Raw genomic sequence first — 15,091 nt, forward strand, 5'->3', positions numbered from 1 at the left:
TCCAGCCGGGGATAAATTTACTTTAATTTTTTTCATGTGGTTTGTAAATAGACACAAGCTCTAGGAGTATGACCAGTGAAGTTGAAAAAATGGTTCAACATCGACTATGTGGTCTATTGGGAACAAATAAAAAGAAGTGTGGAATTGGTCGAAGAAGGTTGGGGACCACAAAGCTAAGGTTTTATCGTCTCTTTTCCATTCCAGCTAAAAACAACAGCATGAACGCATGACTTATGACAGGGGTGGCCAAACTTTTTTACCAGAGGGCCAAATCTGCAACTGTCCGGCCACTGGAGGGCCGGATTAAATGAGATTTACGTAAAATTTGTCGTAACTGGTTGCCATCTTTATTAAAATATATGTTAGCTACTAACGTCATGGTTGGCAGACTGTTCTAAAAATAACGCTGCAAGGCATTTATTCTAAAAATAACAACGCTTGCCACAAGCTACTGCTAGTAGCAGCCAGCGCTATTGCACTGCTTGTTCACAGTGGTAAACATGGTGCTTGGAAAAAACCAGGCAAGGTGTTTGGCGGGCCGGATGAAACAGGACTGGGGGCCGGATGCGGCCCGCGGGCCGTAGTTTGGCCACCACTGACTTATGAGTTATGATGACAAATAAACAAACCAGCAGGAAATATAAGTAAAAGTATAACGTGCGAAGAAAGTGTATACGCCGAACGCCGACCTGGCAGTGCATTTGCGTCATTATACCCCGAGCTAGTATTGCATTATTCAAACACCACAAGCAGAAAGTCTAAAAAATATAAAAGCGCAAACATTGCCAACTAATTTTGTTTGGCATCAAAACAACATGCCGCGTCATCGACTGGCGCATGCTTTTAAGTATCTTCAGTCCCTAAGGCCTTTGATTGGTCAATAACGCAACCAATCATATAGGACCGGACAGGTCCTGATCGTATAATATAGACTGATCGTATACATTTCGCAAAGTTGGACTCCTACAAACTTTACTCCGTTTAACTTGATTCAACGAAGGAATCCTGATCAGTGCTGAACCCACAAACACAGAGCATCGCGCTAGCAGGCGGTTACCGACGTTCAGCGCTCAATCGAAGCTCAGACATCGAGGATTTCGCGTTGGGTGTCCTTGTGCATCCGCGCTAAGTCGTCTTGACCGATGACGCCGCAAACGATGTCTAGTTGTGGTGAAGGCATTGCGTTGGGCATGCAGGAGCGCTCGCCTGCGCAATTGCGACATCTCGTCGCTGCGTTACCACCTTATGCCACGTCGCTGGCCGTGCTTTTGTTTCCATGCATTTGCTCGACACGTTTCAGTCTTGGATACAAAAAAACAAGTTAATGTACTTTTACTTTTTTTAAATCCAAACCAATCTAAACGTAAATCTGATGGTACCATTATCTTAATTAAAAATAGTTTTGGGCAAAATATACATTTCGATCATGAAATTATAGATGAAAACCACATACAAAAATTAAAGTTTATGTTTAATGACAAACAGATAACTATAGTTAGTCTCTACCTCCAATCTGGAACCAAAACAATTAATGTAAATAAACGAATAGAATCAATTCAAAAAATAAAGCACATCCTTAGTAAAAACCCAAATAGTTACCAAATTATCGCTGGCGATTTCAATTTCCTTGATGCAAAATTTGATTCTATTAACCCAAATCCCCGCATCAGCACTGACACCAAAAAATAGAAAAAAATAACAAAAGAATTCAAATTAACTGACTGTTTCCGATTTCTTCACCCCAATAAAAAATTCTTTACCCGCATTACAAATACAACTTCCACCAGAATTGATCGAATTTATTGTAACACGGACCTTCTAAGTAAACTAATAAAAGTTAAACACAACCAAATTATATTTTCTGACCATTGTTATGAGCCATCTGCTGCCTTTAAATTAAACTTAAGTAAGCAGTGGGGGAAAATACCTGGAAATTAAATCTAAACCATTTAAATGACCCAAATTATTTAGATATAATTGACAATCTTATTTCAAATTTCGAAAATGAAAAGGACCTCATTGACAACCCTATTATTTGGTGGGAAATCTTAAAATGTAAAATTAAAAAAGCATCTATCGCTTTCTCTATTCAAAAGAAAAGTAGTGATAAAAAAACTACCAAGCAAAATCAGAATGAACTGAAGAAACTGAGAGCGCAAATGAGTCCCAATGACTTAGACGCTAATATCAGGTTCATTGATTTCAAGAAGAAAATAAATAAAAAACAAGAAAAGGAAATGCAAGGTGCCTAAATCAGAGCCCGTATAAAACAAACAAGTGATGAAGAAAAACCTGATAAAATATTTTTTAAAGTAATTGAAGAGATTTATAGTTTTACTCCAACTCATAGCAAACCAAAAGTATAATCTCATCCCAAGCACAAACTCATTTTCTTTCTAATGTAAAAATGGACACTAACGAACTCCCAACCCAAAACCCTTTTTTGATCATTAATGAAATAAAAAAATCAATAAACTCAATGCATTTAAATTACTCCCCTGGGGAAGACGGTTTACCTATTGAATTTTATGAGAAATTTTGGCCCCAACTTAAACACAGATTTTAGGAAATGACTCATAACATAAGTTTAATGGTGAAAATAACGGCCCAAAAAGACGTAAAAAGCGACATGGTTTATTGTTCAAACGTTTCGGCAAATGCTCATGCCATCATCAGTGATATGAAGGCCACATCAGTTACACCCGTTTATATACACTTTAGTCGCATAAGGGAATAATAAAAAGGTGCGCGACTAAAGTGTATATAAACGGGTGTAACTGATGTGGCCTTCATATCACTGATGATGGCATGAGCATTTGCCGAAACGTTTGAACAATAAAGCATGTCGCTTTTTAAGTCTATTTGGGCCTTTATTTTCACCATTAAACTTATGAACAGATCCGTATATAGTGTTCCAAAGTACACAGGCAATTAACCATTACGGTATTGTAATGAAGAAGAAGCTACGAAAGATTTCTAATCTTCAGCAGAAAACAGTGCGCCATGATGCAGCAACCCAATTTCTGCGGAAATGTCTTCTATACAACATCATACCAAAATTCCTACGGTTCAAACTGTACAACAGCAACCTCCAACATTCCATGGCTGTTAGTGAATTTAGAAAACGACGGTTGAACCGGAGTTATCTACACACAAGCAGGAACAACAATCGTGCCAACAGTTATACAACGAAAACTTGCATGAACTGCTCCAGGATATTGGTTTTCTTTCATCAAGAGCTTAACAGTGTTCGGAATCTAGCGACCAACCAAGACATCATCATTACGAAACCTGATAAATGTAATGCCGTGGTTGTTCTAGATCGCACGGCATATGTCAACAAAATGAATGACATTTTAAGTGATGACAGCAAGTTCGTTATTTGCAGCAAGGAAGATAACCCAAGCAACCTGGGAAATTATTAGGAATTTTGGTATGATGACAAAAAATCAACAAACATAAAACTGAAATCATTGCATTTTCACATAATATAAGAACTGAAATTAACCGATTTTTTCCAACTTTTGTCAAGAATAATGTAAAAATCTTAGGAATACAATGCTCATCTTAAAAAATATGTCTCAGCGTTTTAAAATAGCATTAACCTTGTCATAAACATTCTTTATAGGCGATAAACCAAAATACATTGAGACATTTTAACCCCATTGTGATGCAACAGAGGTTAAGTGTCTGTGGCAAACAATGTCACATTCTAATGTAATGGCTCTTTGTTGTTGTGTTCCGACAGCGCAGCCCAGTCAAAGGGATTGAAATTTCGGCCCCTGACCAAACATGGTCGGTATATTCTGCACCTTTTTTGGTTGCATTAAAGAAACAGGGAAAAAACAAAACTTTCAAATGGCTTGACAGTACCAAAAGCGGTCCACAAAAGCAAGAAGGTTGAGAACCACTGGCCTAAGTCAACACACAAACATGTGAATTGTGCAAATCTTATCCATATATCAGCTTGTGCAATGTCATTTTACATTTTTGTTTCTAGGTTTATCATTGTTTTGCTTCACTCGCATAAAATTGTGTTATCTGCCACCATTTTGCTTTGCAGGTTACTGTAGAGTGGAAAATCATTTACATAAATTTGGAACATGCAGGGGTAACCAAATGCTGCCTTGAAGTAAGCCATGTGTTGGTGTTACTAGAGTGGATATGGTGTGATTTAATTTTGTAGATTGCTTGCAGATGATAAAACTGGTTATCAAATGTGGCTCACCTCTAAAGTCGTAGTGTTAGAGCGTGCACTTTAAAATTTGTTTAACAATGGTGTCCAAAGCTTTTGAGAGCTCTATAAATATGGTGCATTGGTGTTTATGGTGATAGTTATGTGGAATATTTTTTTGTATTTTTGGATCGAATTCGTTCAAAGAAGCAAAAAAGAACATATAGGTTTATTATGTAAGTTATATATAAGCATGTTAATTTGTTGCTTTATGTTTTGTAATTGGCAATTTTGGCGTAATTTTCACATTTGCAATATTTTGGTTTAATTGGCATCATTATAGACTTTGTTATCCATGATGTTTTTTGCTTTAACTTTTCCTTTTAGTAAGGGGATATAGTGGAGCATTTTGATGGTCTTTTGTATTGACATCTGATGGTTGTTGGGGTCTGATGAGGAGAGCATATTTCAAAGGACGGGTAGTTGGTCTGGAAATGTTGAATTTAAGGATTGTTGACAATATGTGATGTGCTTGGGTGGAAATGATCTCAAGGTTTACTGAAAGAGCTGTATCTGGTTGGTTTAGTTATTGGAAAACTTACAACCTGTGCTATAAAGAAGATTAAAACAGTTTTTGTTGTTTTATGAGGTTTGTATATTTTGTATATTGGTGGTTATGTCTCCAACATGTAGTATGTGTGATTTTTTTGTTGAATTTTGTTTATGCATTTGATAATTTTAAAGTCTCTAAAACCTTGACATGGGCAATAGATAACTCTAATAACTGTCATTTACAAATTTACAGAGACTCATGTACATAAATTGCAATACCTCCAGTGTTGGTTGTGGAATTTACATAGTGGAATGAACATCCATGTTGGTGTCAATGGGTGCCTGTTTAGTATGTATTTTTGCCTTTAATATCAAAATAAAAGTTGGTAAAATATAATTTCATTCAATAGTTTTTAGAGTTTATCGTTTGGTATGAGAAGTTTACTGTTATTAGCAAATTAACTAAACAACACATCTTAAAGCTAACACAGGTATAGGATTATGTATTGAATGAATCAGCCTATTCACTCCTGCTTGCAAATATGGATTAGGCGTCATATTAATCGTTTGTTGAATTGCAGCTTTAAAGTTTGGACTGCCTCCTTTACCTTTGCAAAATTCTGCAGAAAGATAATGCTAATAAATTAATGCAAAACTACGCCGTTTGACTTTGCCAAATGCTAATGGCAATAAATTAATGCAAAACTACGCCGTTTGACTTTGCCAAAGGATAATGGCAATAAATTAATGCAAAACTACGCCGTTTGACTTTTTGACTTTGCCAAAAAATAATTGCAATGAATTAATGCACAACAACGTCTTTTGATTTTGTGACATTGCCAAAGGATAATGTTGATGAATTATGCATACTTACGTCAATGGAACGTTGGGCATTTCATATTCATACTCAGAACCTGACAAACGTGATTGGATTTCGTGATGCTTGTCACTTGGGTCAGTTTGATGACATAATAGCGATTTGTTCAGTTGCGTGCAACTGGCCTTTTGCTTTCCAATCATTCTACTGCGTCACGCACGTTTGCATAAATGTGCTTTTAGATTACGGTGCAACTGTTTGCGACTTCGTGTTTGTTATAGCAATGTGTGAGCTTTTACTGTCCCGTCGAATTATGTTAAAAGGGTCAGTCATCGCAAATAAATGTAGAAACAGCAATGGGTACAACTCTTCAAGATGCCCTCCTAGGCACTTGAAACTTTTGTGCCCCACACAGCATTAGCTCGTGACCTAAAACCCGAAAGTCGGCGAACGTAGTCAGCATAAACGGTAAAGCTATTACTTTACTGTTGCAATCAATCTAATACACCTTTTCCGGTGTATTTTTTCCACTGATGCCATAAGTGCGTGCCTACTCTGCTTAACGTTTTTTGAGTCATGTGTGTGAACAAATTACGTTATTAACGTCGGTTGCCTGCACGTGGTCGTCTGTCGTAAAATCAGCCCCTTTTTTGCCAATGCGCCTTTGCAATAAAAATATAAAAGTTTACGATTAACAGAAATAAAGCAGTCGCTTCATGGGTAATTAACACAGTAAATTGGTTGCTTGTAGAATTCAGGCATGATGTGCGTGTTATCTCAACTGGTTTTTCTTTTAATGATCGTTAGTGCGTCATATTGCCATAAAAATCATCAACAAAAATATTTGGTTTGTCGGCCGCTTGACAGTTTGTTCGAGGAACAACCTTCAAGTTCTTTAAATCAGTCAACACTAAGAGGACCTCCAGGTCGGCCAGGTAAACGCGGACTCCCGGTTTTAAAGGTGAGCAGGGTCCCCCTGGGGGCCCAGGAAGTCGAGGGGTAAAGGTGAAAGAGGCGAACGTGGTTTGCAGGGACCGGAAGGACCACCTGGAGTCGTCGGACCCCAACCATTGATGAACTGGACCCGAATCGACAATCGTATCGAAAAAATAATCAATGGTAAGAGTTTTGGATAAAGCTGCCTAGTGGAATCGCTTTTCACAAAAGCCTACAGAAGTTCAGCTGTGCGATCTGGTTTACTGGTTGCTCTTCTCGCAAATCGAGTTTGCTTATAACAAGCCTCAACTGTTACTTCATGGCGTTTTATGTAGATAATAGTGTAAAATTGTGCAGAAGTGCAAAAACTTCTTCCCAACCCTACTCCACTTTAGCTAATAATCAGATTTCGCAGCTCTTTGCACCACCAATCGAACATTAGCTAAATGTGCGACTGACGTGAGTTATGGTGTTAGTTTCATTTCACGCTATTATGGCAAATACATTCACGAGAAAACAATCACGTCACAAACATTGTAACAGCTGCAGCTAGCAACTATTTTCAGACTTTCGTCAAATTACCTCAAATCCAAAATCCCGCCGTCTTAACAACGTAACTGTAAAGGTTCAAATTCTTTCTATTGGCAGAACAAAGAATATGTACAGGAGTCGTGTACGGAGGTCATTGCTACTGGCTGCCGTGGATTGTAGGAACAGCCAGTAACGGTGGAAAGTCGGCAGCTGCAAATGTTTGTAGTTTCTTCGGAGCCACATTGGTTGACATAGAGACTGAAGAAATGTATGATGTACTCTTTAAGTACATACAGAATGCTTGGTTGATGTACGTTAACCAACCTACAGCTGATGATGTTGAAGTGTGGCTGGCATCAATCTATTCCGTAAGTATTTTAATTTTTCTTACAGGCAGTAAGTTTTTTTGCGTTGTTTACATGAAAAAAGATACTTTATTTGTCGAAATACCTAAATTCAAACATATTTTCCGAAATTGGAATCCAATCATCGTTGACCTGGGATAAATAAATGAGTAGATGTATGGTACAAACTGCATTGTACACGAATACATTATATAAGCTCGTATTTGTTGAAACGTCGGTTGCTTTATAACAAAACTGTTGCACCAGCAAAGTTGCTACCTTGTTTTATGTTGTAATCAAGTATGACCCAAAATTGTATTTCTTTAGGATGGAAATGCGGTGAGTTTCAGAGGTGGACGTGTCTATACACACTGGTATAGTGGCCATCCAAGCAGCAACTCTGTTATGGCATGGGTTGTGGGAACCACACTTACACGGCCTGCAGCTAACATTGGGATGTTCACAACTTGGGAGAGCAATTCGCGCCCTGTACCTTTCTGTCGCCTGTAAACTTTCCACATTGTTTTGTTGATATTTACACGTTATAATCTGTGACGTATACAATACATAAAAATAAACACGCATGAAATTTTGTTTGTATTTGGGCACACTTTGTTTCAAGTAGATATCGTACTGCTTGTTCTTTTTCGGAGCAAAATTGCTTTAACTTACCGCTAGTGCGACCTAAATATGATTACCAATATTTGTTATAGTATTTCAACTTTCTTCCAGACTATGGAACACTATACATGGACTTTAAGAGTAATTAAATCATAAACATAACTGCCAAAGAACTTGTGTATAAAGAATACATTATGCGGACGTTTCAACAGTGGCGTAGGAGCCACTTGGAGCTTCTGGCTCTGCGCCAGGGGTGGCAGGCTGAATAGGGGCGGCAAAATGACTTAAGGGGACACTTCTTGATAAAAGTCAATATTTATCAAAATACGTTTTTTGTTCTTATAAAAAAGGAAATTTCATCAGGATTCTGAGTCTGTAAGCCTTTTTTTATAATTTGTCTTTTATTTGGCCTTAACGCTGAGACAGTGAGGCTTCTTTCTCGAGCAATATAGAACTTCTGAGACGCGGCACATTATTTATTATTATTTTGAAAAGATTGCTGGAACATGAAACTAGTTCAAAATTTGCTGCAGTCTACTTACGGCGGTATTTTCAACGAAAGCCAGGGGCGGCAGCATATGCTCCTACGCCACTGCGTTTCAACAATCACTGTTATCAGCATCCGTGCATATTTTGCAAAATTTTAAAGAAAACTGTGTTTCAAAATTGATTGTGAGATTGGCGCATAAAATCATAATTGTGAGTAATGTAATTATGTTTATCAAAAAGCCAATTGGCATTTAAGTAAAATATCAGCGCTCAAGTAAATTATATATTACGTCACGAGCACTAAAGCACTTGGTTTTGTTATAATCGGCCAAATAGATTTCTGTTGTTTATATGGCCCTAGCTGGTTTCGTACGATGTTAATTTTTCGGTTCAGAGTTTTGTCTGATGAGGCATAAAATTGTGGATCACGAATTTGTATTAAAGCAATGCACAAAAGCATTAAACACACCCACACCATTTATGCAGTATGTTCATTTACTGGGTTCGTGTAAAGCAAACTGGGGTCCGCGGTCCGTTTGGGGTCCGTGAGGCAATTTTGGGGTGTACGCGAAAAGGTTGAAGTAATTCTATGTCTTATTTGGCGTCAGTTTGTGCCACTAAATAAGTTTAAATTGAGAATCGACTGTATCCATTGCTAAACAATAGCCTTTATTGCATGACAATTAACAAAAATAATTGTTCGCGCACAACCGTAATGTGTTTGTGTTGTCTGTCGTGTCACATGGCTTACGCAACCGAGATAAATTTTGTCAGGGATAGTGTATCATAAAATATGGCAACCCTAGTGTATGGTGAATCGATAAATAGGGTAAAGAATATATAAATCTTTCTAGTTTAACTTGGATTGATCGAAAGCAGTAATCTTCCTACAAGCAGTTAATTTTGACGCATATATCAATTTTATTCAGTTTGTCACATATAAAAGCGTGTAAATGTTTTATTGTTTCTACAAAATTTTTAAAAGTTAATTTACAGGCGACAAAACGGCAGGAGAATTGGATCACCCTCGTAAGTTGTCCACATTCCGTTGGGATACGGAGGTCGTGTGGGTTTGGTCCCCACACCCCAACCGATACCATGGTTGGTGTAGTGGTTAGGATTGCCTTTAGCCCATCGTGTATAAACACTTCCACCTCTGGAACTTACCGCGTTTCGATTCTAAACAAATCAAACGTTAATTTAATTGGCGGCCACAACATGAAACCAGTAGTCTATGTCAGTGCTTCTTAACCTGGGGTTCGGGGACTCCTAAGGGGTCCTTGAGATGGTTTCAGGGGGTCCACGGAGGGAAATATGTTAAGTATCATTAACCAACAGAAGAATATTTTTAAGTTTCTCAACCGTTTTTACAATCCTGCATACGATGCACGCTGTTTATTACACCTTAGTTGGGCCAAGAACATATACTTTTGTAATTGTTTTCGCTATTGTGACATCATAACACACATGGACAATAGACTTTATAGGACAAGTGATTTGTGAAGTTATATATACCAGAAATATTATCAATTCGATGCGTTGGCCACTAAAATACAGAAACTTCATTGAATTTAAAGGACTGTAAAGGCGGATTTAAATGCTTCAAAAGCAAGACAGGGTATAATGCAAGAATTCCGTTGGGGGTCCGCAGACTTACGAAATTCGTAAAAGGGGTCCGTGACAACAAAAAGTTTACACAGGTGTAGCTTTATTAGAAACAACCACTCTTTATCCATATTGAGGTTTGCACCATTACAGTTTGTTATTTACCCTATTCGACTTGAATAAACCGAAAATAATTGGAAGTTTTTATATTTGATATTGTTAAAAAAAATTCACAATACATTGCCACTTGTAAGAAACGAAACACTCACCGTGCAACTTGATGCCAACCACACGTCAACTAAACCCATTGTCGGTCGATCAACGTACATTAGCCAAGCCGTCTGAATGTATTTATAAAGTGCATCGTGCATTTCTGCAGTCTCTATGTCAACCAATGTGGCTCCGTAAGAACTACAAACACTTGCAGCTGCCGACTTTCCACCATGACCACCCCGTGTTGCAACAGTCCACGGTAGCCAGTAGCAATGATCTCTGTACACGACTCCCGTACATATTCTTTGTTCTGCCAATAGAAAAAAATTTCATCTTTACAAATAATGACTGGCATTGTTAGAGGGGCCAGTTTATTGGTCTGTTTGTGTCAATGTTGTTGCAAATTTGAAGTGATTTGACTTTAGGAGCAATTTTAATTGCACGATATTAGGTACGCGGTAAAATAGTTACTAGCTTTAAAATACTTATGAAGTTAAATATATAATTATTTGTATGTGAATGCATTTGATTGAAATGCATAATGCGATTATCTTACAATGGTTGTTGATTACATCAAGTAATAATTACTGGATTACGCTTGTATTATGTTAATAAATTACAAAATGTTCCAACTAATTAACGTTCAATTTAAATGATTAGTTTTGGTGCAAACGTGAAAATTACATCACTATATGCTTGGGCCTTAAGCCCAACAAATTTAGGTCCAAACAAGCGCCCCAGTTTATTATGTGGGATTGTAAGTAAGAAACACCGATGTTTGTCAAAGCTGTAATTCTACCACCGTGTATTTCTGGGAAACTCACGCGAATGGTTACAGAAAAATTACATACTGTGTTACGTTCTGTTTAAAGCCGTATTTTAAACATTTTTCCCAGTTTTAATGCATTTTTGGTAAATAAGTTACAGTTTTTAATTAGGTTTTTTTTTGTCCATTACGCAATCAGAATTCGGACAACAGATTAGGTTCCTTATGTTATCAATAACAGATAACACTAGCTGAAAGTCTTACCATTAATTATTTCTTGTAAGCGGTTGTCGATTCTAGTCCAATCAGCCAATGGTTGGGGTCCGGGTGGACCACTTTGCCCCCGAAAACCACGTCCACCCCTTCTACCTTTGGCCCCTTGCATTCCTGGGCCCCCAGGCTCACCTTTATCACCGGAAAGTCCATCTAAGCCGTCCAAACCGGGTTCACCCCTATCACCTTTGACCCCTTTGATTCCTGGGCCCCCAGGCTCACCTTTATAACCGGGAAGTCCTTCTGAGCCTTGCAAGCCGGGTTCACCCCTCTCACCTTTGACCCCTCGCATTCCTGGACCGCCAGGTTGACCAGACTCACCTTTCTTGCCGGAAGGTCCGTGTTTACCTGTCCGACCAGGAGGCCCTCGTAGTGTTGACTGATATAAAGAATTTAAAGGTTGTTGCTCACAAACCAAATATTTTCGCTGATGGTTGTCTTGGCAATATGACGTACTGATGATTGTCACGAAGAAAGCAAGCTTAGGTAACACGAACATCCTGTCTGAAACAAAAAGCAAATGATTTAGTTTCTGTGCAAACAGGATGGCAGAAGCCCTGTCACAAATAGTCGCTTTCTTAACAGGCCACCACGTGATGCGCTATGTGCCCACCGAAGTTTAACCACACTACAAGCAAAAAAAAATACTCCAATAAAAGTGAACGTTGTCGCGGTTGGCGAGCAATAAGATTGCATTATTACATATATTCTGTCAATGACTGGTATATAAGAGTCGGTCGAAAAACCAAATACTTTTGCTGTTGGTTGTCTTGGCAATATGACGCACTAAAGATTGCTATTGAAAAACAAGCTTAGGTAACAAGTACATCCTGCCCGAAGATTAAAAGCAACTGATTTGTGTATGTGACTTAAGGATATATATAAATGGCAGAAACGCCTTGACGAAAAAAGCTCTGTTTTCAAAGGCCACTCTCGTGCTGGTATCATGGCAAAACCGATGCTGAAAAAATCGCCCATTCTTTCGACTACTCGCATTGTCGGTGTTTGTTCCATGACGTCAGTGCAATTGGAGGGAGAGCTTGTAAATAACTTCGACAAAGCGACGTCAGTGTTCCACACTGCAATAATTTCCAAAGTCGCTTTTGTTTCTGGGTATTTTGTAAGCAAACATCGCTACAAGCTTAAACATTAAAATGTTGTAACAAAAACAATTGGTAACATTTTAAAGTTGTGCAAATTATGGGAAACATTCCAGTGTGTCATAAACTGCAGAGGATGTAGTTAAACAAATAAACCAAGTTTGAAACATTTCCACGATTACACTGCGTTTGTTGGAAGGGCATTAATACACTTTTTAATTTTGGAAAAAAACGCGATAACCTACACAAGTTTTTATTAATAATGTACTTCAAAATTTCAAGGGACAAGCTTTCCTCTTGCCTCATACGAACCAGTGCCCGTGTATATTGTTACATTATTATTGTTTTTCAAACCGCCCTATTGTTAGTTTATCAACAAACATTTGTCATCAATAACATTTATGCAGGTCGCCTGTTAACAGGATTATTATACACGTTGCATTTGACTCCCGCATGCAGTTAAAGTTGTAACGAGTGTTACAAAATTAGGCAAAACCGCTTTCTTGGTTCCTGTGTTTTATCAGGCAAACTGTAAATTAGCCAAAAAGTGTTACACTACCTCAAACTTGTGGGTGAACATGAGTTGCAAAGGACGCCGTAACAAACAGTGACTTGCTTCATAGCAAATAGACACGTGAGAACCGGTGGCTTGTTGGGAAAAACCTGTTTTTTTGCATAGTCCGCTGCGTTCCCGGGGGCCCGGTGGAAAATGTTAACCCTGTAAATAGCTCGTAGGGTGGTTGTTCCCATGCCCGTGTCGACAAAACGGCGCCAGTCTTCGACCCTGCAAATTGCACCAAACCGTTTCTGCTGCTCTGGGCTCATTAAAAGTTTTCACTTCTGCACCCAAAAATGTTATAATATCCGGTACATCAATGAAGGGTGAATGTTGATCTTTGTTCCCATGCCCGCGTTGGCAAAACGGCGCCAGTCTTTGACAATGCAAATGGCACCAAAACTTTTGCGCTGCTGTGGGCTCGTTAAAAGTTTTCACTGCTACACCAAAAAATGTTATAATATCCGGTACAGCAATGAAGGGTAAACGTTGATATTTCTTTCCATGCCCTTGTTGACAAAACGGCGCCAGTCTTTCACATTGCAAATGCCACCAAAATTTTTGCGCTCCTGTGGGCTCGTTAAAAGTTTTCACTGCTACACCCAAAAATGTCATAATATCCGGTACACCAATGAAGGGTGAACGTTGATATTTGTTCCCATGCCCGTGTCGATAAACCGACGCCAGTCTTGTGACGCACATAACACTTTGCTGCTTTTGATATTTTGCAAGTTCACCTTGCTGCAAACAGACTCAAATCTTTGTGCTAAATAATATTGAATTTGTTTTATAAACACGCTTTGCTTTTGAAGGTAATTTTATGAAACTATATACGACCGTTGCAATTCAATTAACAAAGTCCAAACTCTCTACCCGTGGTTGGCAAACGTTTTTAATGCCGCGAGTTTGAAAAACTGCGACGCATCGTTAATAAAAAAAATACCAAGTTTAATTTATTAGCTTCAAACAACGTAGCTACTTTTTCTCGTAGAAACATACTTGGCGCTTCATTTTGGCAAAAAAATGGTCCAAAACTGTTTTCACTCAACACGTTTAGCCACCAAGTGGATTTATGTTGCGTCGCTTTCGGAAATTTGAAACGACGCACCAGGGTGTCGCAATGTAGAGTTTGAGAAACGGGGCTCTGCACTTATTGCAAATACAGATATAATCCCGAAGTTTAAAATACTTGACATATAAATTCCAAATGCATAAATCAAAGTGGTTGATTTAATTCATGAACTGTCTGATATTATACAGTTGGTACAATATGCATTAAATGGGATTGGTGAAAATTAAATGGTTTCCTGTAATACAGTGGTCGGCAACCGCCGGTCCGCGAGGGTTGCGTTACCGGGCCGTATAAATTTTTAGGTTAGATGTTATAAAACGTTGGGCCCATGTATCGTGGGGATGATAAACTAATTTAAGCGTTTTAATTTAGGCTCCCAACCACTTATTTTGCGGGTCCCACCAAACCTCAGAAAACCACCCAAGATTGCTATTTTAGCTTTCAAGGTAATAATCTTTAGTGATTTTCTTAAGGTTTCGTTTTTTTGCGGCTCCTTACACAATTAAAAAACTACCATTTGGCCCAGACCATAAAAAAGTTTGAGAACCACTGATCTAAACTAATTACTTTTTGGTTATGCTACAGTTTTTGGGGAAGGGCATTTTCACTGTAACTTCGCACGAACGTAACGTCGCCTCGGCATTGCGGGATTACTTTACATAGTTACAGCAAATATACCCAATGCATTTGACGGCTCATTTTTTTTATATCACTCACAACAACGGATTTTGGTACAGTAGGCTACGCAGCAAAGATCGTCAATAAGTACGGTTCGCAAATAACGCTGAAGTACGGGTACCAAGCGATGGTACGCCTCTCACCGAAAGCGTATGTACCATCCCGTACCAAAAGCGTATCGTGTCACAGTACAGGTACGCAAATTTAGTCTTGATTAACTGGTCATTTTTTATATGTTTCTAGTTTCCAGCTATTTGCAAAGGATATTGCAGCTTTAAAAATCACTAAATATGACTTTCCCTGTCATTGTGATTAGATCAATTCTCGCTGTTTCACTGCAGTTACACTGTGCTTAAGCATAACA

The 15,091-nt window shown here is 38.4% G+C and overlaps 1 protein-coding gene across 1 annotated transcript; it reads right to left on the reverse strand.

Moving 5' to 3' along the window:
* Positions 1 to 9,454: 9,454 nt before the first annotated feature.
* On the reverse strand, positions 9,455 to 11,820 carry LOC145237685 (uncharacterized). Its single transcript, XM_080100637.1, has 4 exons — positions 11,555 to 11,820; positions 11,313 to 11,383; positions 10,339 to 10,592; positions 9,455 to 9,643 (listed from the first exon to the last, which is right to left on the reverse strand). The coding sequence occupies exons 1-4, from the start codon at positions 11,818 to 11,820 to the stop codon at positions 9,455 to 9,457; spliced, it is 780 nt and encodes a 259-aa protein (XP_079956763.1).
* Between the last annotated feature and the right edge of the window lie 3,271 nt (positions 11,821 to 15,091).

The sequence above is a fragment of the Phallusia mammillata genome, chromosome 7 (assembly GCF_965637545.1).
Source record: "Phallusia mammillata chromosome 7, kaPhaMamm4.hap1.1, whole genome shotgun sequence".
In the NCBI taxonomy this organism is placed as follows: Eukaryota; Metazoa; Chordata; class Ascidiacea; order Phlebobranchia; family Ascidiidae; genus Phallusia; species Phallusia mammillata.